The sequence below is a fragment of the Grus americana genome, chromosome 3 (genome assembly GCF_028858705.1).
Source record: "Grus americana isolate bGruAme1 chromosome 3, bGruAme1.mat, whole genome shotgun sequence".
Lineage (NCBI taxonomy): Eukaryota > Metazoa > Chordata > Aves > Gruiformes > Gruidae > Grus > Grus americana.
Genome location: NC_072854.1, coordinates 118,030,876 through 118,058,707, shown reverse-complemented (window position 1 = coordinate 118,058,707; position 27,832 = coordinate 118,030,876). Strand labels below are relative to the sequence as shown.

Sequence of the window (27,832 nt, the reverse complement as noted above, 5' to 3'; positions counted from 1 at the left end):
ATCCACATTTTAGAGGGTTGTAATTTAACTGTATACAGTCATTCTGCTTTGAAACTTGGCATAAAAATCACAGCCCTGGAGCAGATATTTTTATAACAGAAAATACGTGAGAAAATTGATTTGGCTTTTCAGAGATTTAGACGTGTTCAAGTTGTCGCTCAGCATATAAGACTTACAGAAACGAAATTTGTTGGTGAGTTACCAGATAGAAGAACATGAAGCTTTGGGTGGGTGTTAACGTGATCCACAGCAAGTAATAATTTGGTTTTGATAATCATGAATAATGCAAATACAGAGACATGCTGTGTGGATTTTAACATGGGACTATTGAACGTTGGAGTCAGAAGCTAAATCAGTTGGAGTCGTCTCTGAGATCAGCTTTGCAGATGCTCCGTGAGTACTTGCGGGCAAAGTCAGTAGTAATGAATCCAAATAGAGACGCTCATCTCTGTAGGCACTACAGTCAGGTCCTGGCCATGTAATGGGGAAAAGGGCCACAAATTACCCTGGCTATGAGATCAAGGACTCGCCGTCCTCTTGGCGCTCGAGGTTGCAGAGAGCTGGGAATCAGTAAGAGTTATTGAAAAGAGGTGCCAGGCAGACTCATGTCTGTTATGGGAGTTGGTTGTTTGAGTTGAAATGGTTTATTTGCAACATTTGCATGAGATGTGCTTTTATTCTTTCTTTTGTTCCCCCTCCTCCTACAGCAGATTAAAAGGCAGTGGAGGGTATTACGTAAGTCTGTATTATTGTTGAATAATGTATATATCTGGAATCTTGACTGTACCATACGGATTTTTAACACCAAAAATTACCGAACCTGGAGAGCAACTGCATGAAAGCGAAGTGCCAGACGAGAGGCTCTGCTGTTGTAAATTGCTGTAGCCCCCCCGGCAGCTACCCTGATTTACACCGGGGCCAGCCCGCTCCATTCACAGCCGCCAACTGTCCTCTGCCCTCCCTGCATTTTCCCTTTTTCTGTCTAGCTAAAATGAGATAAAGATGTTGCTTTGTGAGCGGGAAAGGCTGAGCGCTCACCATGGAGCCAGGCAGAATAAGAGCAGGTGCTGAGCAGCATTTCCAGCAGTTCAGCTCCCTCTCGACAGGCTCGGCGCACCCCTCGCTTTTGGGTGTGGGGCCCCTCCGGAGCCCAGCTTGGCAGCTGCGCTGAATTGAGTGCTAGTCCTGCAAGGCTGCACGATGCTGGGAGCCAGTATGGGATCTCGCTGTGTTTACCTTATGGATAAGATATGCAGTGTAGCTGTCCTGGGAGTGGTTTGTAAACTTACGCTATAAACACTGTAAAATGTCTCATCTGTTCAAAGTCAGATGGTTCAAATATCCTTTCTTTTCTTTCTTTTTAAAAATATCCCAATTAGTTTCTCTATTTCAAGTGGAGAAAATAGGTCCAAGCTTTATAGATCAATGTTAACCACATCACATATTTCCCACTCTTGTTTTTCTTTCTCTGTGAGTTCAAGAGTAGAAACCGGTGCTGAATAAACATACTTATGGGCTGTCAAGGGTATACGAGGGTAGTTGTTAATAAGAGATGGGTGTGGTGTATTACAGACAAGGTTCTTTAAAACTCTTTAAATCTGAAGATCCGGACGGATTGGTGGAAGAGAAATTCTTGGCTAGGTTAATCCCACACAGACTAATTTATATTACAGATAGACATGTGTTTAAACAAATACAAGGCATGCATAAAATATCTCCTGATTTGAGAGTTATAACAATGATGGAGCATATCACCACCAGGTCAGCTAGGAAGCCAAAACTCTGGAAACAGGGGGCTGACCTGACTGCAGGTGGTACTCAGGCCAGCTGTAAGTCATCACTGTTCTTGTTAACTAATCAGAACAGGAGACTGGTGAGGTTTTGTTGGTTTCTGGTTATTTTAGACTTAGATTTCCCCCATGAATGTGATCATGGAGAAGCAATTTTGTGTAAGGATGGGATAGCTGAGTATATATTTTTTTCAAGGCTGATGCAGCAGCTGTTGCTTGTAGGTACAAAATGTGACTTTGTGAAAGCTTTCTGTGCCCTCACTTGGGAAAGAAAACTCATGGTCATGGCATCTCTTCAGTCACAAAGGATAAGAGGAGGAAAAAAAAAAAGCCCAGATGGAGGGTGATCAGAGGGGAGGAAATCACAGCATGGGGATAGATAATGATACCGTCTAGTTCTTATGTAATGCTTTTCACCAGGAGATGACAAAATAATTTGAGAACTACATCTCTCACAAAAGTGAAAGGGAATCCCAATCCTGTGTTGTGTCCATTAAGCCTGTTGCATCTTGTACAGATCAAAGAGAAGGACTTCAGTTACAGCTAACACTAGTGAGATGCTATTCTCACATGTTTTGGGCAAATGAGGAGAATACAATAAAATGTTTGCTGTCTCACTATACAATATTAATTACAAAGCTGTGAAGTCACCTTATACCTGGCATATATTGTGAAAAACTCAGTAATGAATGTGTTGCAGAAAATTTCCAGCTGAAACCCGAACAGGACCATTTACAGATGCTTTACTGAACAGAAGTGCCAAATCTTAGGTTAGGTTTTGGCTGTGGACCAAAAAAACTTTCCACAAGAGGTGATTATTATGTATGATTCATACAGTGAGTCCACACGAGTAAAAATAATACTGCTTAGCTCTCAGTGTTCAAAGTGCTTTTACATTTTCAAAGTGCTGTGCAAACATTAGTTAATTAATGGCATAAAGTAAGTTACATTTTTGTGCATTTAGCACTGACATTTTGACAATAAATGGTTTGGGAGACTTTATATGCATCAGTGCATTTGAGCAGCTCATATAAATTGTGTTAAAGTTCTCAATTGTATTTGAGCAACGTCTTAGTAATTTAGATACTTTTTATCTTATGATGAGCAGATAGGTAGAGCAAAGGTTATCGGTAGATAGCAACGTACCATAAATAAGGTATCTTCCTGTCCTTTCTAATAAAACGTAAATCTGCACTTACCTCTGTGGCTTGTGCGCTGTGATCTGCCGCAGAAATAAACACACTGGTAGAAGTCAGAAACCACTAAGAGCCATCATTAGCATTCCAACTGCGGAAACAGAGCTCCATCCAGAAGATGGATTTTGTGGAATTGGTGTACCCAAGGTTAGACATCAGGACTAGGTAAAGCACCGGAACATCTGTTGGCTATTTTCAGAGAACTGTCAGCCTATTACTATCTATTAAAATTAATTTAAAAGTGATCCCTTAGAGATTAATCTCTCTTTTCCCTTCCTGATCCTTATGAAAAATGTTGGCATACAGTTGACATTTATATCCCAGCAGATTTTTTTATTTATTTTTTTCTAAGCAACCTATATTAAAGTTGCAATATCCTCTGTGGAAGACATTTGTCAATTGTATCAAGCTGGCTTAATGACCTTTCATGTGAGGACATTTTGGCTGAATCGCAGACCGAGCTTACATGCCAAATCTATAATAGCGTCTGCTCTCAAGCATAGATCTTCCTTACTGGTCCCAGACTCTCACAGGTGCAAATATCCCAGAAGCGGGCTCTGAAGTGCAGCCATTCCCCGAGTTGACCCAGCCACCAGCTCAAGTTCTTGAATTCTTGGGGAATAAGTATTTTACATCAAATTTTCTTGTCTCGCTGCTCATTGTTCCTCCTGATCTCCCTTCTGAGTAGCAAGAAACATGCAGGGGTTGCGTTTAGATCATGCAGACTCCTGACTTGGTTTCTTTCAGGATGCTGGGAATCAACCATTGTGAAATCTTATGAAAATAACTCATTGCTCTACAGTCATTCTTACTTAACAAAAATGCACATTATGTTGTGGTACCTACCTAAGCGTCTCAGGCATGAATAGAGTGTAATTGTGACTGTAAGAAGTGACTTTCTACAAAAAGCAAAAAGAACTTTTGTGTAGGAAGGAGACAAATAGACTTTTTTTTTTTTAAACATATATTTTACCTGGCATCTTTCTGACACGCAGTAAGCAAATGATCCTGAGTTGATCTCCTTTTTGGAAGAGACAGTGGAGTGACCATCCTGGGAATGGAAGTGTTTATTCTAGCAGTACTGGAAATGTAATAGCTGCTTCTTCTGCCTGGTTCTGTCTTTTTCTGGTGGCAAAAAGATTATCTCCAGCATTAGAATGAGACACGCACAGTATTTGAGAAAATGAGCCTTTGTCCTTTAAAAATGGTCTTTAATAGCTTGCATTAATGAATTTGATTTGATCTATAAATGACAGATAACTTAATCGTAAAACATTTTCTTCAAGGAGAGAGATAAGGTAATATTTACATAAATGAGATTCAGTCCAGGTTTTAGTAAGAGCAATGGTTTCAGAGCTGTTTCAAGTTATGCAATGTGGCCTATATTCTGGGGGAGTCAATTTATTTTTTTAATGTTCTATTTTTTTTAGAAGGGCTCTTTTTTATCTGCAACAAACTTTTTGGATAAGAGTTTTGCAAACTGTATGTTGTTCCTTTATAACCTGGCTAGCAGGTATATTACCCCTTCACTTGGCTTCCACTACAGTTTTAATCCCTTCGGTGGGCAGTAATTATTAACTTTCCACACCAATGTTATCTCTCTCTATGTTCTCCTTCGAATGAAGAATAGAGAATATATGGAGGTGCTGGGGAGGAGAACTTGCAATACATTGCAGATGATCACAGTGGTAGTGCTGCTAATACAGGTTAAGTGAGGACTCTTCGTCCCTAAAAGCGCCGAGTTTTTGACACTTGTTGAATTTTTGGAAACTTAGCTGTAGTCAGACAAACTTGGTGTCCAGAGTGCTGCTGTTGTCTTCCCACTGACCCAAAACCCCTTTGAAGTCAACAGCTTTTGGGTAAAGAGTAACTAATGCGAATGTTAATGTAGGATGAAGGTGAGAATGGTTAAAGAAGCAATAGCAAGCAAGGGAAGTACCTAGCGCGAGCTTCCTTCAGGGACTGCTCTCAATTGCATTAGGTTTGAGGGACTTCTATGTCAAATCATGTATTCTGCAAAGCTTTCTAAGGTGAAACCTTCCATGTTCTAGGTGTGTGTATAATTTTCTATGTGGGGGGTCATCTGGCCTCTTCTGATGGAAATACCTAAATAAGTTGAATTTTAAATCAACTTTGTAAGATCAAGCCAGAATTTTTTCCTCTCTCAGTAATTTAAAAAATAACATGAAAAGCCCAAGTGACAACAGTCAACAGTTGTAAAGTACCCCAGCCCCTGAGGTGAGGTAAAACCTTTGCTTGACCTCAGTGAGAAAATTGTTGCTGTGTTTATCATGACGGCAAATTTACCCTGCCTGTAACAGCACGCTTAAAGTTATTTAAGCCACCATCTGCTGCTTCTAAGAAATGTTTCTCCTGCTCTTTTTCTGCAGCTTAAACATTTATTGTGCATCCTCAGGACTCTGCCCAGGGCTGCTCAGCAGCTCAGCCAGAAACAAATATTTCTGTCCCAGCCACGAGATGCGAACGCCCTCCTATTCCTACGGCAGGAGGGGATGCCCACCCCTGTCACAGGGAAGAGCGAGGGAAGCAGAGCTTTTGGGGACTGACAGACAGGTGGTTCCAACTGTTCTTGGACCTTGTGGCTTCTCGTAATGCCCGGAAGTCGCTGCTATCCCCTGCCTCAGCAGTGCAGCAGTAGGGAGCTTTCCTTTCCAGGGCACTGCTCTCCCTGCTGGTCCCCAGCCTCAGGCCTCCTCCTGGTGCTGGCTCTAGCATCCAAACCTAAATTACTGTACCTGTCTGAAGGGTAGGAGGTACCATCACTTGGTCTCTCTGTGTGCTTTGAAAACCTGAAGCTGTTTTATATTCAGAGTCTTGCAGCAGCCACAAAGATGATGGCAAGGAGGAGATTTATTATTTTTTTTTTCTTGAATGGTGGACTCTGAGCAAGTAGTACTGATTCTCCTGCTGGGCCTGGGAAGGAGTGGAAGTTGTATTGGTAGATATTGCACGGTACTACGACAAAACTGGCAAAACCATCAAGAATACAAGAATTTGCTGAAGTGACACCTCAGCCTCAGGGGATCTAGCAAAGAGCTTTTGGTGTTAGTGGAACTTCGTGGCATCTTCTGGGGATTAGTCTACCGCAGGTTGGACCCCCAAACAGGCTCGGAACACTCATAATCATTGGGAGCTTTGGAGTATTTAAGTCCAAATTTTACTGAAAAGAAACTGAAAAATTTTTGTTGTAAGGTAAAATCTGGTGCAAAAAGTTGGCCTATGGGATTACAACGCCCTGCTTGATTGTATGCCACAATACCGTCTTATTCAGCAGAGATCCACAATGAGGATATAATGATAACTTTAAGTAAGCCGATGATTTATCTCCTAAAAACCGCATGGTTGTTGTAAAACTGCCTATCAGATATTTTCAGAGTACTATCCTTCACAAGCCCTTATTTAACGCAGTTATATTTGCATGCATACCCTCTCTTCACATTTGCCATTTGTCACTGAGATAGCAAATTACATTCATCAGAATCCATTCATTCCCCCGGTTTCGCTGAATACAGGATTATCTTGGCTGTGTCAGCTGCCCTATGACTGGTAACTGTGAAAAATGGAGGTCGCCTTCAGATATTCCAAACATGTATCTTCAAAGGACAGTAGGTATTAAGCTGGAAAAGATTAATGGGCTTTATGTCATGGTGTTTGTGTGGCATAAAAGTGAATTGTGCAGATTGATGGATATCTTGGTAAAAACAAATGCATTTTTAAACTACTCTCTTGGCCCTTTCCTGACAAGTTTTAGTGACCATCAAAAGAAATATACTGAGACGTTGCCTTAAATCCTAGGCTGATTTTACAGGTTTTTTCACCTTTAGGAAACTGAGAAACTTTTAGTTGTTGAGCAAAAAACCACATGTGAACTATTAACTACTGGATATTTTCTAGTCTGTCTGTGTTTATATTAGAACTACAGGGCTATCATGTCTTATTTGTCATATAATCGTGCAATGTATAAGTAACTGGGACACACATAATTTTGTTGCTGACCATTTTTAAATTCCTCAGAAAATGTTGTCATAATTTCCTGGTTTAGATCCAGATTGCTTCTTTAGGACAGCCACCCTGCTTGTCCGGCAGGTGCTTTGTTCATGCAAAAAAGTAACAGCACAAACAGTCACCAGATCCAAAAAGGAAAGCTCTACCTGTCCTTGAATAATACACCGTATTAAAAAGGTATTGAAAGCACGGAGTGGATTGTCTCAAGGAGAATAAGTAACCTTTAAAAAACAACTAATGTATTAGGGAAATAGAGTTATCATGATAGATTCTCACAATACATGGGTATGTTGAAAGGATATGCCAGAGGAAAACTGGTGGTGTGCGGTGAAGCTTGTGAACTTCGCATGTGACCGTTGATGGGATTTTTATTTTTTTTGCCTGTAGCATCTTTGTTTGAGAGAGAACAGGAGAAAAAAATCCCAAGATCCTGGTCTAGTTCTGCTGCTCTTACTCTCTGTGACCTTGGGCACATCAACTCTCGACCTGGAGACAAAGATCTATCAGAAGTATCACAAGACTGTAACGCTTACCCGTGTGTGAGTTCTGTGGGTAAAAGTGCTTCTCCCCTGGAGAGTATTATGGGTTTTAATGAGTTTCTGTAATACGGGTAATTGTGCCATAGCGATAACTGCCGAGGTGTGTCTGGTACCCGTGTGATGCAGGGAGTAATTTGCCCTCATCTGTTGAATATGAGCAAAGCTGTAGGACCAGGCACAATAGACAGGGAGACACATTCTGACCGTGTTTTAAATTTATCTTGAGTTGCATTGCCAAGTGTGTTGCTACTGCATTTTGGTTTAGAGGCGGGGATTGCTGCAAAGCCTTATGTACCGTTCCTTCGGGATGCTGTTTGTGTTAATATTTTAAACTTGTAATAAATTTCTGGTGGGTGTATTGTGGTGTTTTGGGTTGGTTTTTTTTAAATTGCCTTTGGACTTTTAATTATGTTTCACTCCAAGCAAAGCATGTTTTCTGTTATGAAGTGGGATATTAAAGCACTAATAATAACTTTCTGGTTTTTAACTTCAGTCAGACCACCACAGAAAACATTCCACTCTATTTGTGATAAGCATAAATCATTTTATAATTCATGTGTTTTGTATTATTTTTTCTTTCAATGACTGCCTAAGTAATACGATGGTTTAAGTAAGAGTTGCTTCCTCACAGCTAGTCCTCAATGGGTATTTGCTCTTGATGTGATATAATAACGCTCCATTAATACCATTACTTGCAGGAGGTTTACTGTAGTGTGGATTTTTATTTAGATTTTTGCTTTGGATTTAAAGAATCTCAAAACTCAAATCCATGGAAAACAAAGAGTTTTGTCCTGAGAGAGTACGTCTTTCTCCTTCCACTAGCAGGGCCGAAGGATGATCTAGAGATTGCCTGTTTGCCTGAAGCTGGGCTCATCTGGGAGGCTGCAAGTTCAAATAAACGCGGGCTGTGTTTTGGCTCAGGTCTGCAGTGGATTTGAAGCTGGGCCAGGTGTGAAGATCTTAAGGCTGGGTGAATTGCTTTGTGAACATCATCACACAGTTCGTTGATTGTCAAATTCACCGTATCACCAGCCTGACACCTCTGCCCCACTTAAATCTTGTTATGAGGATGGAAGCGGCGCCGAAGCTTTGTATTTGCCATAAATATTTGACTGAAGTTTTTTTTGAGAGTAATTCTGCAATTATAGACCATGATGTCATGCCGAGAAGAGCAGACAGTCAGCTAGGCTCTATGCTTTAGTGGTTTCTGTGAAATTAGTAATAATAATAGGAGGCTGAATTTTAATTTATGGTCCTATGAAATGAGTAGTTTTTACAAGGCCTGAAGCATTCACCTTTGGAAGGAGTGTGTGAAAACTTCTGGCCTCGATCATGGCTCGTTTCCAAGTGAGATGCAGTCCTCTCCGCTCTCTCTTTTCGGTCAGGCAGACTGCTATCTGGACAGCTGGCCAGATGTGCATGGTGCTCAGGACAGGCGGCACCACTGGCAAAGTGGATCGCAGCTGCTGCAAGGGATATGGCAGATGGTCCCGTTACTTTACAAAGCTGGTATTTCCGTCTGTTAGTTGGTTGCAATAGGATTACCAGAGGATCAGATCGGGCAGAGGGTAGGCTGAAGGGGAGACTGTCAGCATCAAGAGCATCATTTACCAGTACTTCAAGGGGGCAGAAACAGATATCCGTCTCTTTGAAGTGTACCCCTGCATGTAGTCAGTTCCATGCATCAGCTCGGTCCTGGGCAGGGAGGAACTCTGTCAGAAAACCAGAAAAGAAAGAGATGGAAAATGGGGTCCCTGAAGATAAGTGCAAGAGATATGGACTTCAGAATGGCAAACTGAGCCCTTGCCACAGAAATAGAAGCAATTTTACACAGTGGGCAGGGACCAGCTAGGACATTCGTAGCCTGATCTGTGGTGCATTAGAAGTCTCTTCCTCCTTATTCTTTGCTTCCCACAACTGAGATGTTGATTCCACGAGAGCATGCCTTGGAAACGTGACTTAGGTGGCTTTGTTCCTACTGATCTGAGCCGCAGTCCCAACAAAGGGAAAATGTGGGATTGTGGCATGGTTGAAGGTTCAGGGCTTCTCCCTTACAAGCACTGTAGTCAAGGAGACTTAATGAGTACAGGCAGCTCTGAACTGTGGCTGTTAAGGATATGTTTGAGAAAGTGTCTGAAGATTTAGGGTAATGAAATCTGAATATCAGAAGAACTTTAATTTTTAAGGAGGCAAATGTTATTCCTGGCGTTACAGAGTATAGGCGCTGATTCAAGCACGCTGAAGTCAATAAAAAGCCTCCATTTGGCTTCACTGAGTTTTGAATTAAGTCCACAGAATGTTTGATAAACTAAAAATGTTACAGCAAGCTTCTGGTGTTCACCTCGTAATATGTCCTGGTGGGATCAGGCACGGGCGTTTCATAAAAGGGACTTGCCATACGTACAAAGAGCAGAAAGCTGCCTCATTCTCTTTGTTGTTTGTTACCATTAATTTGATTTGGGATTGGGAAACATTTTTTTACAAGTTAGCATTGTTTTTCTATTGTGTATTTTCTGGTAGGATTTAAATTATCATGAAACTTGTTGTCGCATATAATAAAAAGCAGTCAATGCCTGCTGGGTAAATGTCTTGGAGCTGGGCATGCACATGGAATACTTGGGAGTGCCGAAATGCAGTTGGGTTTATTTTCATTGAGAGTTGTTATTTTGTTAGGACACAAGGTGGCAATGACATGGAAACACTCATTAGATAAAATAGTCTAGAATGTCTTTTGATTGGTTTTTTGCTTCAAGTTTATGCTTGATATATACAGCTTGGCACCTGGGTATACATACAACTATATACGCATGACACCGTTTGGCATGTCCTGTGGATTGTGCTTGGCAATACCTCTTTATAGCAATGCATAAGTGCAAGACAAAGTATTACTGTCCCCTAAACACATAGGGAAAGAAGTCAGAGGAATCGGACAACCTGCCAGAGGCCACAGAAAAGAGCTGAGATAAAAACAGAGACATTTTCGATCCTAAAATGTGTATCGGTACAGCTGTAGAGTATAAACTCCTCCTATGTCAGTGGCTGGACACACAGATGTGCACATACACATGCAGCGTCCTCCCCCACGCTGCAGTAGAGGGAAGGGTCCTTTAGGGAACTTGGCGTGTACTTTATTTTGCTGGGAAGGCAGGGCTTTTTCCTACTCAAAGAATCCATAAAAAAGGGTGTAAAGTTGCCAGAAAGCATCAGCAGACTCTTGTTTTATTGCGGCCTTGGATGCGGTGAGGCTTGCGATCATTTCTCCAAGCGGTGCGTGTCCATCTTGCTCCATTCGCCTTCCGTGGGCAGAGCTGTCTTTGTGCGGTGGCGTCTGTGTGTCGGTGGAGCTCGGCTGCCGTGGAGGGGTGCAGCTCTCGGCTCTGCCGCGTGGTTTGTGGGACCCTCAGCAGTTTTTCATCGTTCCTGCGCTGCAGTGACGGTGCGGTCCCTGAGCACCCGCCGGCCCCAGCCTCCCAAGGAGCTCTTCTAGGCTCTTAGCGGTCTATGAATGAACTAACCCAAGGTGCATTAACCCACCAATAAACTTAAAACTCACTAGATGCAAAGTGCTCTCAAATTCATGGGGAAAAACAAACAAAAAACCAAACCCCCACTGAACAAAAAAACCAGGAGGAAATATTTTTGCTAGCTTTTTTGCATTAAGATCAATGCTGCTGCTCTTAAGACCAACAGTGCTTTTATACCCAGTGGAGGGGTTTTCAGTTCATGAGATTTGGCTGTATCCTAGTAAAATCCTGGCGTTAATGACTGACTCTGGGTCCATTCCACTTCAAAACAGCCTGAGCCCTGTGAGCCACGCAGAGCCCCAGAAATTTACTGATCCTTATCAGGTACAGCTAACAAAACTGCCGGGAAAGTATCCCCCTCAAAATTAAATGCAGCCTGGCAAGGAGAGCAGGGCCCAAGAAAAAAAAAAAAAAAAATCAATGTACTTGCAGCCTTGAGCTGTGAAGCTGCCTACTAAGTGAACAGCTCATGCAATTTAACTCCCTTCTTCCTGTGTTGCAGCGCTCTTAATTTTGGGGTTCTTTGATCCACCTATTCATAGCTGTGAAGCGAGCAGAATTTAATCAGGCTCTGACAGGGGATGGCTGATTTTAATACCGACCTCCAAAAAAGAGCTGTCAATCAAGGATGAGCTTTAATACCTTCAACTTGCAGCTCCTTTAAACTTCTGCTGCAGTTGAGCGGTGCTTGGTCAGCTGTGGAGGAGCCGGGCACCTACAAAAGGCGCTGGGGGCTCCTTGGGCACGTTCGGGGGAGTCTCTGGGGGCTACTGCCTCCCTTCTGTAAAGGGGCGGCATGAAACGTCTAATCAAGTTGGCATTTCCTAGCCACATGAGAGGAGAGATTTCCTCTTTGAACAAGGTGCGGCTTTCATAAGTGCAAATCCCAAAAGGCCTGCTGAGCTTTTGTGAGCCAGCAGGCAAGGCAGGTTTGGAGTCGCTTGGATTAAACCTTTCCTTATTGTAGCTGGAACAGGAACAGTGAGGACAAGAGTTACTTTCCATACCTAATTTCGAGTTTAGCTGGGGATGTTAGATAAAATAGTCAATGACTGGCAGGATGATAGAATATGGTTTAATTTCAGATTTACTTTCTGCCAACACATGCCATTCAATCAGATAAACACAGGATTTCAACTGTCATCACAATATCTTATGCATACTTAAAAATAGAGCACTTTTTCTCACACCAGGAAGAAATTGAACAGGTTTATATATAGTATGTATACAGTTGGGAAGCTAGAAATTTTGAAATAGTCTGCTGTTTCTAGAGAGATTCCCTATCTTTAAATTAAAGAATTGTATTAGAAGTAGTAGAAATCCTCAGGATTGCAGAATTTTTATCATTGCAACTGCACAGAATAAATAAAAGTAAAGGGAACACCTTGAGAAGTTGAACTATATAAAACGAGAGAAAGGTCCGTAGTATTTACAGCAGAGGATATGAGACTATATAGAGAGCAAGACGACTTGGAACTTCTTTGCGTGGGAATATCATTCCCCCTCTGGTTTATAAGTTTCCATCCTTGCTCTTTTGTCTGTCCTGGTTCACGTATTGGGTCTATCACTGTAATGCGTGAATATCTGCTCTGCTCGGGAGACGGAGATAGAAGATGACAATCTAGCATCACCCCAGCGCTATCCTAAACCAATTTTCACAATAAATGTAATTTAAGCATTCGCTGTCTAAAGCTTTCCTCCTGAAAACACACGACTTCACTTGGTGGAAACTCTTGTATTGGTAAAATGTGGCACTTCTTTTCACCGGTGCTTTACGTTATAAATTTGTGAGTACGCAGCTGAGTATGGCTTTTTGGCTCAAGCACTTAACCAGTATCTCGGTTCTTTATTATATCCCTTGTGAAGAGCAGCTGATGACACAGTCCAGCATATTTTTAAGATCTATCCTGGTTTGTTTACGAGGGATGCACAGAACAGCTTGTTTCTGTGAACATCACGTGAGCAGGCAGCAACAGGCAGTTTTCTTGCTCACAAATCTGCTGATATGCTTCCCCTGCAAGCACTGTCCGCCCCAGCTCTGTCCTGCTGCTTTCTCTCCTGTTCACAAGCTTCTTTCTTCCTTAATGGAGGTTATATGTAACCTGTACCTTCAGTATTTCCTACCCAGTTTGCTCTTTCAGGTTTTGTAGTCAGCTTTGATTCAGACGTGTCCTTGTTAGCAACTACTAGCATTTTCCAGCATAACTAATTATTGCCTGCTCTCATTGCCGTCTGTATTCTACCAGGCTGCTCCAAAATGAGCTCTAAAGTGATGTCCTGAGCAGCTCAGCTTAATGGTATCTTTGAAGCCAAGACTTGTACTTTGCTTTGAAGAGCAGCTCTAGCAAAAGAACAGCTTTTCTACTGAAGATAAGGGAAAGAGGACGGTTTTTTGAGAGCGTTCCTCCTGCCGCTTTCCCTGCAGGGGGGAGGCTGGTGCTTTTCTTAGCATGTGCAGAGGCGCTCTTGAGGAGCTCTGCTACGACAGATCCGCTTATTGCCCGTGGAGACACGAGGGCAGCGTAATGCTAACCAAGATGCTGAATTTCCTATTGCTTCAGCTTCATCCCTCTTTGGTTAAGCTCTCATGCACTTCAGAGGAAAAACTTGATTACCGGGTTGCGGGTCCCTCGGCTCAGCCGTGGGAGGGTCTTTTTGACTTCCCCAGCTCCCTCCTGGAGCTGGGTTTTGGCTGCAGAGGCAATTTGTGCTGGGCTATGCAAACAGATAAAACAAAGAAATAGCAAGGCTAGAGTGAAGTCCCGTGTGGGTGTTTTTCAATCTCAAAGGCTTTGGAATTCTATTTGGTTTTTGTTTGGCTTTTTTTTTTTGGTCTCTTTTAGAAAAGCCTTTCACATACAATGATCTCCCAAACAATTTATTTTAAATCATTGGTGGGTGGCGCATACATTATGGGCTGTGGTTTCATTGATATGCTCAGCCTTGCTAAGTAGATGGCATATTAAATGTTTTATTTACCCCGTGTGCTACCTGTCATCTAATCAGCTTTTGTTTTTGCTGCATTCTGCTTGTATTATAGCAAGAGTAAGTGGTTTCATGTAAATTAAAACCGCATGAAACCTTTTAAAGCCATTTTAAAATACTAAATGGTTTTGCAAATAGGTTTGTCGGACAAGGATTGGAAAAAGAGCTCTTTGCTTACCCATTTACTCTTTTGTACGCTTATTAGAAGCCCCCCATGTGACTCCTTCATCAAACATTGCATCCTAGTACTTATCTAGAATGCCAAAAGTCATTTATACTGTGCTCAAGAGTGGTTTGCATAAACAGGAGGCAGTTAGCAAAGAATACAGTTGTGAACTGCGATTGCAAATGTTATTTTATAAATTACAACACAAATGCACAATTAAGTGAAAATATGCATCCCGGTGATGTTTTCTTGCTTGCCTGGAGCATAAAAGTGTGTTGGCTTAAAAGTTTCTTTGCTTTTATTAACTATTATTGCCAATGTTTATGGTTGTGATCATTTCACTATGAATAATTTTGTTTCTTACAGGTGGATCGTATCATCTTCTGCGTCTTTTTGGAGGTTGACTACAAAATTTTCAGGAAGAAAATGGGCGAATTTTTCCCTCTAGGTAGGTATAGTAATAGAGTGCCATCTGAGTTTAAAAAATGATGCAGCAAAAAGACAACAGTTGGCATCCTTTCTTCTTCCCCGCCTAAGCCAAATATTAAAATGTGAACTTTCTTTAAAGATCAGCTGCACATAAAGGCTCTGATCCTGGACAAATGCAGACATTTAAAATTTGTGAACCGGTAAAGCTACTTGTGATACTGCTTTTGCAAAATCGAGGCCTGCTTTTGTATGCTCAGTACAGCTAGTTTCTTCATTCTCTGCCGTATCCGTATCTCCTCCTGGAACCTGGTGCGTGGCGCTGGCTGTCTTGACTCTGAGAAGAAAATGATTTGCACTAATGTATATAGCTCCTAGTGTATATTGCTTTTCCATGCACTTTGTACATGCTTTCCTCTTTCATTAACGATGCCGGTCGGGTTTCTCTGGGTCTGAAAAGATACCGCAGGGGTTAGAGCCCAACTGTGTCTGAATGAGAACTTTAAACTTGAGCTGTCCCTGTGCAAGAATGAATGGGAGAAAGATGGCTCTCGCCGGAGCACTTGGGAAATGTTAGCCATTCATCTTACGTTTCACACAGGAGGTTACTTTCTAGAATTTAAGAAAATCTGGTGTATAGTAAATTTGTTAGTCCCCCTCCCCACATATGCCTGTGATTTATTTTTATCGTATATCATTAGAAATCTCTGTTCAGTTTTTTTATCAACCTTCTCCCATTATATTTTGTTTTCTGTGACATCAGTCCTAGTATATGTGACAAGATCCAGATTTTAGTATTTTTGTTTTATCACCCATTTCAGAAGTGGCACTCACTTAAATACTCCCCATGCTGTCTGTCTGCTGGAAAGGGCCTTTGAGTAATAGGAAGCAGAGCTTTGGTGTGTTGTGAGTCTCCATTAATTCTACAGGACCATGTTGTCACAGTAGCCACAGTGGGTTTTTTCCTTTCACTTTGGCTGGTAGTATGGAAATTGTGATGTTTCTGTCTCATCTCACTAGAAGAAAGCTCTTTGTAGATGACTCTGTAATCTCCAGTTTGCAATGATTGGCAGCTGAAACTTAAAGACCTATTGAATTATTCAGGTAGCATAGAATAGTGTCTAACCACTTAATAATAATTTTGTCTGGAGCACATTGAACATGCATTTCAAAGACTGCATTCATGTCTAATCCATTCATTGTATGACTTATTTTTTTTGGCAGCGTACCCCAACACATAGGATGAAGTGGCAGTACCCTGCCTACTGTTGCTGGCTCTGTCTCTGCCCTTCAGATTAAGTGAGAGTAGACTACAGTGTCACTTTGTCAACAAATTAGAGTATTAATGCTCACCTTCATCGTTAAGATCTTTGAAATCATGGATTAAAGCCTGGTATTGTTGTTATAAATGTAAAACTCACTTGGGTTTGAAAGCCTGAGAGACAAGAAGATGCTTCAGAGCTGAAGCATGGCAAGCCCAAAGGGGAAAAAAAAGAGGGAGATGGGAGATGTGTTTCTTTTTTGGAGTTTTCAAAACCTGACATTGTTGAACTCCTGTCTACAGAGAACCTGTGTGTTGGGTGCAATGTTATATAAAGATTTAGCATTGTATTACGCCACATTATGTAGATGACCAGTTGTACCATAGTTTTAAAAGTATGTTTATTCTTATGCATGGAAAGTTTTTACAGTTTTTTTTGGTTGAACTAAAACTAGGAATTTGATACGTGACCGTAGAGAGGTGGTCATGGTGGGGACCCTCTGAGGTGCAGCAAATCCAGTGGTTTGCAGGTATGTGACTATGCAAAAGGTTGATCCAATGCTTACGCGGACAGCTGTCCAGAGAAAGATGTTTTAGTTCTCAGCAGCCACAATTTGGTATAGATTGCTAAAAGGTCTTAGGACCCGTTTTCATAGGTTCCCTGCTGCAATTTTCTCATAACTAATGATTCTGAATACCAGTTTTGATAAACCTTAATGATGCTGGTTTCCAGAAGGACCTGAGCACCTACTGGCTCGTGAGCTGAAGCTTTAACAGGAACTGGTTTAGCATCTAAAACTTTATCCCTGACTCAGTGAAGAATTTCCTGTGGTTAAGCCAGTACTCAGTAATTCAGGAGATCTGATTTTAATGGTTTGTATCACCACGGAGGTTTGGGATGCCCTTGTAGGAGTCACTTAGATCTTCAACTTGTGAGGAGACAGGGAGAGGCAGGAAAGACACATGCTACCCAGATGACTCTCCATTACTGTCCTTGGAGAAATGATCAGTACCTGGGTGTCTCTCCTGGAGGAGCGCCCTGATGATTAATATCCAGTCTGAGGCTTTCTTTGCCCTCTTGAATTCACACTTTTCTGCAGGGTACCACCACTTCAGCAGATGTCAGCTGAAGTCAGCCCCATCCTAAATTACCTATAGCCTGCTGGTGAGATCATCAGCTGAAGGTCTGGGTGGTGATCACCAGATGACCATCATGTCTGCTGCTTGTTCCTTTTTTCTGGTCTCTTGTGAGTTGCCATCTGCACTTAATGTAGTAGACTTTGGCGAGTTATCAGCGGACTATCCTGCTGTAGGGATATTCCACCTCTCTGTAGGACTGGTTTCTCGCACAGAGGACTTAATCAACATGTCTCAGTGTCAAGCAATTAGCAACTGTCTCTACCTTTGGCAATAAATTCCTGATATTTAGACTGTGGAAGGAATTGCCAAAACTGGTGGTTTTGGTTTGGTTTGAAGTGAATCTATTAATGTAGTGAAATGAAAGTCTTTAAGGATAGACTTGCCCTAGATTTAAATTGATAGGACACTATCTGAACGCTCACAGGAGAGAATAACACTGAGATATTGCTTTAAGCTTAGAGAAAAAACACCAAGACATTTTTAAAGTGTGTCTCACATTCGGAAACAGTATGAAATATATCTACTTTAATAGATGTGGACAAAAATGCTTAGAAAGAAGAATATATTCATAGAGTTATATACATAAATAGTTATTACTTTAAACCCAGTGCATTAATAAATCCAAAAAGACATCCAAGTGCTTGAGCTAGTCGAGTGATAATGAAATGAAGCTAGAGTTACACCTCAGTGCATTAGAGTAAGTGGAATATAGATATAGGGAAATTGTTCCATTAGTTGAACATATCATTAGGCCTATTTTGCTAGTGGAATGCCAAAGAAATTAGTCGAGTAATAGTACTGATATTAAGACAACTGCCAAGAGCCTTGTCATTTGCAAACTTTAAATATATAGGGAGAAGAGGCAGACTTCTAAGTAATTTCCTGTCTTAGGAGTGTAGCAAAGCTGTTCAGTAACAGACCAGTTGTCACAGTCTCATCATTTCTGATTTAATCTCAGTAATCAGTAGCCTGTACAGAACCCAAGCCAAAGCCAGTGAGCTCCAAGAGGGAGCGCCGCTTAACCTTTAACTCAAACTTAGGATCTCATTCTAGTGGTTGTCCAGAAAAAAAGTTTTTATATGTCCTGGTAGAAAAAAGAGCAAGGGCAAAAGACTGTTTCAGTAGAACCACCAACCTTCTGTGTTAAGATGGATCACTGTTTTAACATATTAGGCGCAACAAACAGTGGGGTTTTTGTTGCGGTTGGGTTTTTTTTTGGGGGGGGGGGGGGATTTACCAATTGAGTCCTATCTCCTAGTGGAATGAGATAGCCCAGCCATTCTCCTTTCAGCTATGTTGGGAAATTCTCTCTGCTTAATCTGAGGGAATGTCTTGCTACATATCTTTCAGGCAAATAAAATATCCTTGCCTGCAGTTCTGGCTCAGATGTGTAGTTCTTACATTGCTGGATTCATTGCTACTAGTATTATGAGTGAGCTTTCCGGGAAAGGAGCTGATACTCGTAACATTTTTTTTCTCTTGGAATTCATTGTTTCTTCTAACCGAATTCTACATGGAGCCTAGATATGTCCTGGTTTAACCTGTCAGGCAGCTAAAACAACCACACAGCCATTTGCTCACTCCCCCCCGCCCCCCCCCCCCCCCCCCCCCCCGCCAGTAGGATGGGGTAGAGAATCAAAAAGAAGAAGGTAAAACTTATGGGTTGAGATAAAGACAGTTTAATAGGACAGAAAAGGAAGGGAATAATAATAATAATAGAATGCACAAAACAAATGATGCACGGCACGATTGCTAACCATCCAGAACTGAAGCTCAGCTTGTTCCTGATCTGTGCCACTTCCCGACCACCCCCGCAGTTGTATACTGAGCATGACGTCATATGGTATGGAATATCCGTTTGGCCAGTTTAGGCCAGCTGTCCTGGCTGTGTGTCCCCCCCAGCTTCTTGGGCGCTCCTCATGTTCTTGTTGGCAGGGCAGTGTGAGAAGCTGAAAAGTCCTTGATTGTTTGGCAACAACTAAAACCATCAGTGTGTTATCAACATTCTTCTCATCCTAAATCCAAAACACAGCACTACACCTGCTGCTAGGAAGAAAATTAACTCTATCCCAGCTGAAACCAGGACAAGATACTAGACATTACTTTTATTGCTAAATATACATTTATAAGACTGACCAGGGAATGGTATAAGGATAGTCCCCCTTGAAAAACTGGGCTTACCAACATTTACCTTAGTGATATGTACTTCTAGGATACTATTTGTAGGAGTAAAATTAAGAGTATTTGTAAACAGTTGCCAGCTGGAGGCAAAGATAACTTTTTTTTCTCCTGTATACTGTGTATACCTAGCTACTTAATATGTCAGATAGATAATCTTGTAAGGACCTTTGGCAAATGCTTATTTTTCATGGTGGCTGTTGTATATTATGAAAGGTTTATCTTAAATTGTAATGCTTCAAGTATTTCTAAATCTACCACCTGTTATCAGTGGATTGGAGAGGGGAATCATTCTTTCTGAAAATGTTCTTTAGACAAAAATAATGTTATAAAGGGTATGTACTGTGAAGCTGCAGCATTCAAGGTTATATTACATTCTTACTACTTTAAACAGAGTAACAAAATTACTTCACTAAAGCATAGCTAAAATTGTTAGAGAGGACAGGTTTGCACTTTTATTAGACCAGTTGATAGATGGAAGATGCAAGCTTTTAGACTGTGTCCTTTCAGAGCTAATGAAAGGATGCTGAGCCCAAGAGCTTGTTCATTTTTTTTTTTTTTTTGAGCCATATCAGTTGGTGTTAGGAAAAAGAGAGAGAAATTGCTTCATCTTGAAAAAACTTCCTCTCCCCTCTATTCCAGGTTATGACATTTAATGCATTTTCTGCTTTTGTCCTGGTTGATGAAAACACTGTCCCCTCTACCCAAAGCATATGGATAAGAGCTACTGTCTTTTATTAATCCTCCTGTTCCTTCAGGAGGGTGCACAGCATCCTAGTTGTGCATAAATGTGCAAATATATTACAATTGCAGAGGAAATTCATTGTTAAGAGATCTACCAGGCTTGGAATCAAATTGGAAAGTGTCTAAATGGCTGAATGAAGGGCTTTGTATTAAAAAGGCAGATCCCCGCACTAATACGTGAGTGAACTCTTAAGCAGAGATTGTAATTTCTGTACTGGTATTGAGAAGCATCGCCCTCTCCGCTTAATATGGCAGACTTCACTGGGACTGAAGCAGTCCTCAGTGTGAGCAAAGGAATCATAAGTTAGCTCTTAGTAAGTAATCCAGTATCAGATGGGTAATTCGTTTGATAAATTTAGCCTCTCTATTTGCATTTGCAGTGTTCATGAGCCGATTCGTTTCCTTAATTCATCACCTGAATGTATTCCACAAAATATTTTTCATGGCCTTTATTTTACTGTGTGGGTAGGTGCCAAGCGGTTTACTGGAAATACCCGATATCCTTTATCTGAGGCTTCACCTGGGTAGTGATTTGCCTCGTAAGTCACGAGGCTCTGTTTTTTCTGACTGGTTCAGGCAGGTGTGCAAAAGCCACTGGGGCTTGGAGCCCCCTGGAAACGGACGTTAGGCAGGAAGATTTGGGGAGCTGGAAATCCCTTTGGCCTTCTCCTCCTGATGAGTGAAGGCCATCCTGAAGGTTTTGGTTGCAGCTACTTTTCCTGTCTCTCTGCAGATTTTTCACGCTGTCATGTTCACGGCTGATAACAGCCTGTTTTCACAGGTTTAAACTAAAGGCAGTCACACTGTCATCTCCCTTTCTTCACTGCTTTCCCTCACAAAGCTTTCAAGGCATTGTGGATGGGCTGGGTCCTTGGTGATGACACGGAGCCTAAATTTGTGTTCAGACGCCTGCTGTGGGTACACGAACAGGTCCGGGGCTGAGCAGAAGCTGGGACAGAGCCGGAGTGACTGGCCACAGCAGCAGCAGGTTGGGACGTGGTGTCACAGCCTTTGACCTGTGCCCTGGTTGTGGGCAGGATCACCTGCGACCCTGGCCTGTTTGCTGGAAGGAGCGAAACGAGTCTCGTGTCCCTGAGCCCGCAGGTCTGATGGAGCTGCAATCCACGCTGTTGTATGGGAATACTCAGGGGACTTTCTGGTTTCTTTGGCTTGTGAAACTTTTGACTTTCCACTTGGAAATCCTGCTTGGCTTTTCAGATGATGAATGTGCAATGAGATGGTGCATGACCATGCATCCCTTTCCTTTCTGGGACTATGTATCAAGCTACTGAGAACGTCCAAGGGTACCACTCGGTATTTATGCATTCACAGCCATCTGGCCTGCTCTGGACTCCATGCCAGCATTTAATGTTCCCCCAAGATTGAAAATCTGGGGAGCGAGTCTTGTGTTCAGGCAGAGATGAGTGAGGCTTTTTTGGTGGGTTGAAGGCAGCAGTGGTTTGGGAGAAGCTGTGGCACACTGACAATTTCACATGGGTGCAAAATGCTCTCTGCACCCCTTTGAGCTGTCTTTATAGTGGAGGACGTCATCCTCATATGGTTTCTGCAAGACCCCTTGCTGAAGGACTTAATTCAAAACAGTTGGGGAGAAGCACAGCCCTGCTGTTTCCCATGATGGTTCCTTGTCTCTCAGTAGCGGAGACTTCAAAGGAAGTACTACTCGTAGAGGGGAGCTGGATCCACCTGTGCACCAGAATAGGATGCTGGCTTAGCTCTAGCTCTCTCTCACAGCACCTACAGATCCTGAAAAAGTACACTCCAACGTAAATAGGATGCTGTAAAAATTGTTCTTAATCCGGAAGTTTAATATAGCCATAATGCTTAAAATATCTGTCCATTTCAAAATGTGTCTGAAACAACTTACCTCATAAAATTTCAAGCTAACTAAAAGCTAAAGGTGTTTGTAAAACTGTGAAACAAAATTTTTCTATGGCTTTTTGTCTTTATTTGCCATGGCAATGAGCGTGCCAGTTCTACCGCTCACTGGGGTTGTCTGTCTTGGCCCCTTTTATAGTGTCTCAATGTAGTGCAGGGGGATGACCATGAAGCAGCTCAGGAGTGGTGCCTAGGAGGCAGAGTGTGTGATTGATGGCTCAGATACTGTTTTCAGCATCTTGAGAGATATGCAGACCAAGAGAGGGTTCCTAGCACCTTCTAACATGGCAGTGGGTTTCCGGTACCTAATAAAAAGTTAACGTGCAGTTTCCTGCTTCAGTCTGAATCGTAATAAAACTTCCTGGTACCATCCATTCTGAATTATTTCCTGGCTGATGCTGACAAAACATTGCTCTAGACTTCGGCTGTGTGTTGCAAGTATTGGTCGCCTCAAAATTTGGGCTTGGACCCTCTGGTTGTACGTGGTTTGACAGAGGCTTGTTGGTATTGTCTGCTGTGTGGTCTGGAAAATTGTTTGCCTCCTCATTCCTGATAGCAGCAATGGCACTGCTCGGAGCAGGGTGTGGACAGACAGTGGGACCATAACCTAGTAAAGTGCTGTTGTCAGGAGCTTTTGCTTTGCTAAGTGGAGACTTCTCCTCTTTGCTTCAGTAGCATCTTGTAGACGTTTTCCTTGTCTCCTTTTGTGAGACTGACAATGGAGCCTGCGGTCAGTCCAGAAGTCAGAGGAAACGGCTGTTTTGATGTATTTGTCCGCTCACTCCAAATCCCTGAGCTCTCCAGCTCCCAGGAGGCACCTGGATAAGGGCTGCGTTGAAACAGCAAAGTGGCAGGCGATGAGGATGCCCTTTGAAGGCACCGGGGGTCATGCGCATGCGAGGACCAGGCTGCTGCGTGTGTTAACAGCGTGGGAGAGCACGGGGAAGATGATGAGTGAGGCAATTAGAAAGGTGAATAAGGAGTAAGTATTTACCATCTCTTGTAACGCAAGAAGCGCGCTATGTCCCAGGAAATGATGAATCAGAATGAAAACAAGCAAAAGGAAGTAGTTTTTCACCCAACACATAGTTAGGGTATAAGAATGCTTGCTGTGAGATGCTGCGGAGCCTGTAGATGTTAAATAGAGTTAGAAAGAGGATTAACTCAACCAAGAGAGGACTGCTCCAACAGTGGCTATTAATTACCACGGTCTATGTGGAACCTTAGGCTCAGGGAGAGACTGGTAGGGGGAGGGAAATGTATTGCTGGTCTGTTCTGTTCTCAGTCCTTCACACACGGATGCCTGGCACCAGAAGGGAAACAAGCAGAAGCTTTTTTTATATAATACCTTACGTGAATACGTATTTGATCAGGGGTATTTTCTTCCTGCTGTGCTACATATTGTGGCATCCCATGGAAAGCATTCCAAATGCATTTTATGTCATGCTCAAAAATATCCTGTCCTTTCTGGTCACTGACACTGAGTCACTTGGTGCGCTCAAGTGCTTCTAATTGCAAAGGATGCAGTTAAATTTGTGTTTGTCTCATTTGATTGCCTCTGCCTTAGGTTACTGATGAGATTTTGTTAGAAGCTTCTATTTAGAAATGTGTCACCACATGCAAAACATACCATTCTGTGTGTGACTACTACATTAGCATACATGTGGGTGAGAAATCTACTTTAGCACTTGTGTAAACAAAACAAAGTTGCTTTCAGTATTTTAGGGCCGAGAGGAAATAAAGAACTTTTGCAATAGGTTCTGTTTTTAAAAACTGGTGTATATTTTCCCAAGGAGCACCTCATTCCTTTTGTGTAAGGTAGAAGCATCTGGGAAATAGAAATCCAAATCTGATCCTGGCTGTGAGCACCGTTTCCTGCACTGAAACAATGTTGTCCAGTTCACTCGCAGCGGGAACGGCAGCTACCGCGTAGCCTTTACATGCAGCTGAGGCTCGTACGGGTATATGTGTTTTACAACAGATCAAGTGATACGGTACATAAAAGAAGCCATCTATGTGGTGACAAAAAAAACCCCAGTGCCTAACTTTTTAGGAGGTTGGTACTGAGGATTTCTATTTGATATGGCTTCAAAAGCTACAAACACATTTTACATTCAGTGAAACTCCAGTGTTGTGGGACTGGTGTAACTAAGCAACACAGAAAGAAAAACTGCACTAGTGCTGCAGTAAGGCCAGGATGTAGAGGGTGTATCAGTGGAAGGTTTTTTATAATCAGACTGAAAAATTTGATTAAACTTGCTTAGCGTCAGGTGGAGGTTTATATAGTGCCTACTGCTCTGTATGGAGGGTTGCATGATTAAAGGATGCAAATGTTCAGAAACAAAAGTAGTCCTATTTCTTCTTCCAAAGTAGAAGAACGTGGGGTTTTTTGTGAAGGATCTTTTTATTTTTTTCTTCTTCCTCTTATGAGCACTGAGGATGAGGGAAAGCTTTACGGAACATAGAATTTTTTACAAGTAGATGTGAAAAGAGTCAGGCCTGGGTTTAGTTGATCTCATCTGGCAGAGATTTCCAAACTTGCTTTTCCTCAAAGAAAACGTTCCTTTTTTTCTGTGCTATTGGTCAGTCTGTTGTATTCTCCCAGTGGATAACTGAGTTGGAGGGATTAGAACAACCCAAAGAGCTCGTGAGCTCCTAGGTTATTGCAAGCCTCGTGTGGATGTTTGGGCTTCATCAAACCCTAGGGTGTTCTCATGTGGTTTACTAAACCTAAAAAAGTTGATGCTTTTGTAGCAGAGATGGACATAGAGCCTGTACACTATTGTGAAGGTCCTGATGGGTAGCAGCAGGAGTCATAAGCAATCAAAAAGTGATTTGTCAGTTACTGAGGATTGAAAACGGATGTGAGGCACATGATTAGAAAACCCCCTGAGGATGTTTAGATGATCATTTAGATAGGTGGCCGAAGCTTTGGGACAAAGCTTTGGAAAGACAAGTGCGGTAGAGAGAAATATGGAGAGTGAGAACCCACTTGGCCTTTTCAACTGCTGGAAACCTGATATTATCACAGTTTAGACAGTTTGCGTCAGGCGGGTACCTTGACCCACACTGCCGCCCATTCCCAGATTGGATACAAGAAGCAAGCAGAGACTGCCCCAAAATGGGACCAATTTTCCTCAGTGTTGCAAGATTGTTGTGCCACACGTCCTCTGGTATTGTAGTGGAAACTGTACAGGCAAATCATGAAGTACCTGCTAGGCAAATGCTTGAGGGCAGGACCACTGTTTTTGTATAGCAAATAAGCTCACCAGGATGGCTGCAGCTGTCAGTGCTGAAAGGTTTCATGAGGTGGGGTTGTTTTGGGGGGTTTTTTGTTTTTGCTTTTTTTGAGGCATCAGTGGTATGATCACCAACTTTCCCTTCAACCTCCTGCGCAGCTCTGCCCATCCGATTGCTCTGTTTGCCAGTGCGTGTGTATACAGGCTGCAGAGGGGAGTTTGGTCAGGTCCCCCAGTGCCCTCCCAGCCCCTCCCCTGGTTGTACTGGGTACATGGAGCTGTGCTTGCAAGGAGGAGCAGACTGAGGCACGTGGGTAGGCTGGAAATCAGGAAACATCTGGAAATCAGGAAACAGCAGAAAGTGCTGAGGAAAGGATCAAATCCTGAAGGATGAGACAAGACAACTGAGGAAAGGTTAGAGGCAGGCAGGGAGGAGCTAGCAGCATGAGGGGCTGTTGGGGGAGCGCCGGCAGCCCAGGATGCAGACCCTGAATGCAGATGAAACAGCAGGCTCCTGCAGCGGGGAGCTGGCTCTTGTGTAAGAACCCTTCAATGCATGCACAGTTAAAAATAAAAGGTGTTTGTATAGCGTTGACTCTCTGCGTGCTAACATGAAGAAGAATGCAAATAGAAGCATGAGCAACAAGGAGGCAGCAGTTTAATGGCTTTGGGGATTAGCAGCGGTATTTAGAGCCTTTCACCTCTCTGTTCCTAACATAAATCTTAACACAGATTGATGGGTTTAGCCATCTGGCTTGTGTTTGTTTGTATGCAACGACTAGTGAGACAGGGAAAGAACCTGACCAGCAAGGCAAAAGAAAAAAAAAACGTATATGACACAAGAAGGCATCTTCTTCTCCAGTGTCAGTAAGAGCAGGTATGGTGCAATTATTCTGTTTCACAGAGCTCGGCAGGTATCAAAGGGAGAAGAGAATGAAAGAGTAGCAGGCGTCACTTGGTACATGACTCTACCAGAGAGCCTGTGACTTAAACAAATGTGCATGCTCTGAGCAACTTGCTCCCAAATGCAAAGCTCTGTGATCTTTAGAGATGTAGTTACCCCAGATAGCACAGGAGTTAGAGGGTGAGTTTCATAGGTTGACTCTCAACTGTAAATTATTTTATACTGGACTGGAAACTGCTCTCCCATACATCACCCATCTACTATCTTAATTTTTATATACTATAGCCCGACTCGTAAGCTGGAAAATTTTACGCCCTCAACCATATGACACATTTTGGATTAGATGGCTTCCTTGTTTCCTAACCCTTCTAAATACTGATGCGAATTTTCTTAGGGGTGGGCTGGCCCTTGCAGGGAGTCACTGTCAGTCTTCCTGTCATTCCAGGCTGCAAGGTCTGTCATTCCTTTTCCAGCAAGGTCATCTTGGTAGAGCTTCCCAAAATCCAGGGCTTTAATGGGGAAGCCATGTGAAAGGTCACTGTTCTGCTTCTCCAGACAAGAGAGTAACCAAGAGTGGGTACGTGCGTGCACACACTATAGCATGTTTTCCTAGTCAATTATTTTTCTTGAGTAAGGGTGAGAGTTACAGAAGGCCTCACCTTTGGTCTTTCAAATGAGGGAGTTTGGGCAAGAAATATTGACAATATGTCTTTAAGGAAATGTTTACTGCTGTCAAAGATTCACTCTTGGGTTCTCGTGTGGTTTTACTCAATTTTGCTTTGGGATTGACTGCCTATGGTGCATATTTCAAACCAAAGTAAACCTCTAGAAGGCTTCCTCTAGATGGGATAAAAAAACATATAGGGAACATTAAAAAAACCAAACTACTGCTAGGTATTACAAATTTAATTTATAGCAATCTTGGCACTGATTTTGCTTTATATTAGGCATGTAGAGCTTCAGTAAAAAATATTTTTACTTGCTTTTACTTCTTCAGAACCAGTAACCAAGAAACTGCCTGTAATATTGTATTTTGGGGAAAGTGAATGAATTTTGCATACAGATTTCTAAAACACTGGGTTTTAGCTCAAATAATTGGTTTTGGCATAGAGCTCTGTCAACTAAACGTGGCATTTACCACTTCAGCCAGCCACACCAAGGTCAGTGAAAGAGACCGCTTTATATTTCATAGGGAAGCACTTCCCCCAGATACATTGATAGTGGGAGAGTCAGAATTATAGACACATGAAGTGACTGGGGAGTGCTGCGTGCCAAAGTGAAACTCGGATTCAGATCTAGATTGGGATAGAATTTTCAGCGGCACCACAACGACCTAGAGATCACGTCACCAAGCGGTTGGGAGCCCAGCTTCCATTTTCAGAAATGACGTAAGGATTTTACTGCCTTTCAGCGAGACTTAGGTTCCTTTTCCCAGAACAAAAACCAGCCTTTAATTCACAATTAGTTCACAAAAGCAGTCTTTGCCTCTTCATAATTATATTGCATAATGACTTCACTACTTTTTAATAACATCAGATTTCTTGTCTCTGTCCATTATCACCAGCTTAGAAGCTATTCTGTTGCTTTGGGAATTTCGTATTCCGAGTCACAGTACTATAATTAAGAACTTCCGCAGAAGACCATGTGATATATGTATGTTAAGATATTATGTTCTGCTGATTTAGTGTCAAGTCTTAGATTAATTTGAAATTTTATCATGCTGGTTTCATTATAAACACTTTCATGGAAAGAACATGTTATTGGAAACTGAATAATTAATAATCTCTGTGTTAACCAAATGTTTTCTGAGTGATTTGT

At 42.2% G+C, this 27,832-nt stretch overlaps 1 protein-coding gene across 3 annotated transcripts in view; it reads left to right on the top strand.

The window, feature by feature from the left end:
* The window catches only part of MACROD2 (mono-ADP ribosylhydrolase 2), an 892,353-nt gene that overhangs the window by 787,066 nt on the left and 77,455 nt on the right, over positions 1 to 27,832 (top strand). For all 3 annotated transcript variants that reach the window (XM_054819960.1, XM_054819959.1, XM_054819958.1), the window contains exon 9: positions 14,593 to 14,674. In XM_054819960.1, coding sequence (XP_054675935.1) covers positions 14,593 to 14,674 — 82 coding nt within the window. The remainder of the gene's footprint in view (positions 1 to 14,592; positions 14,675 to 27,832) is intronic.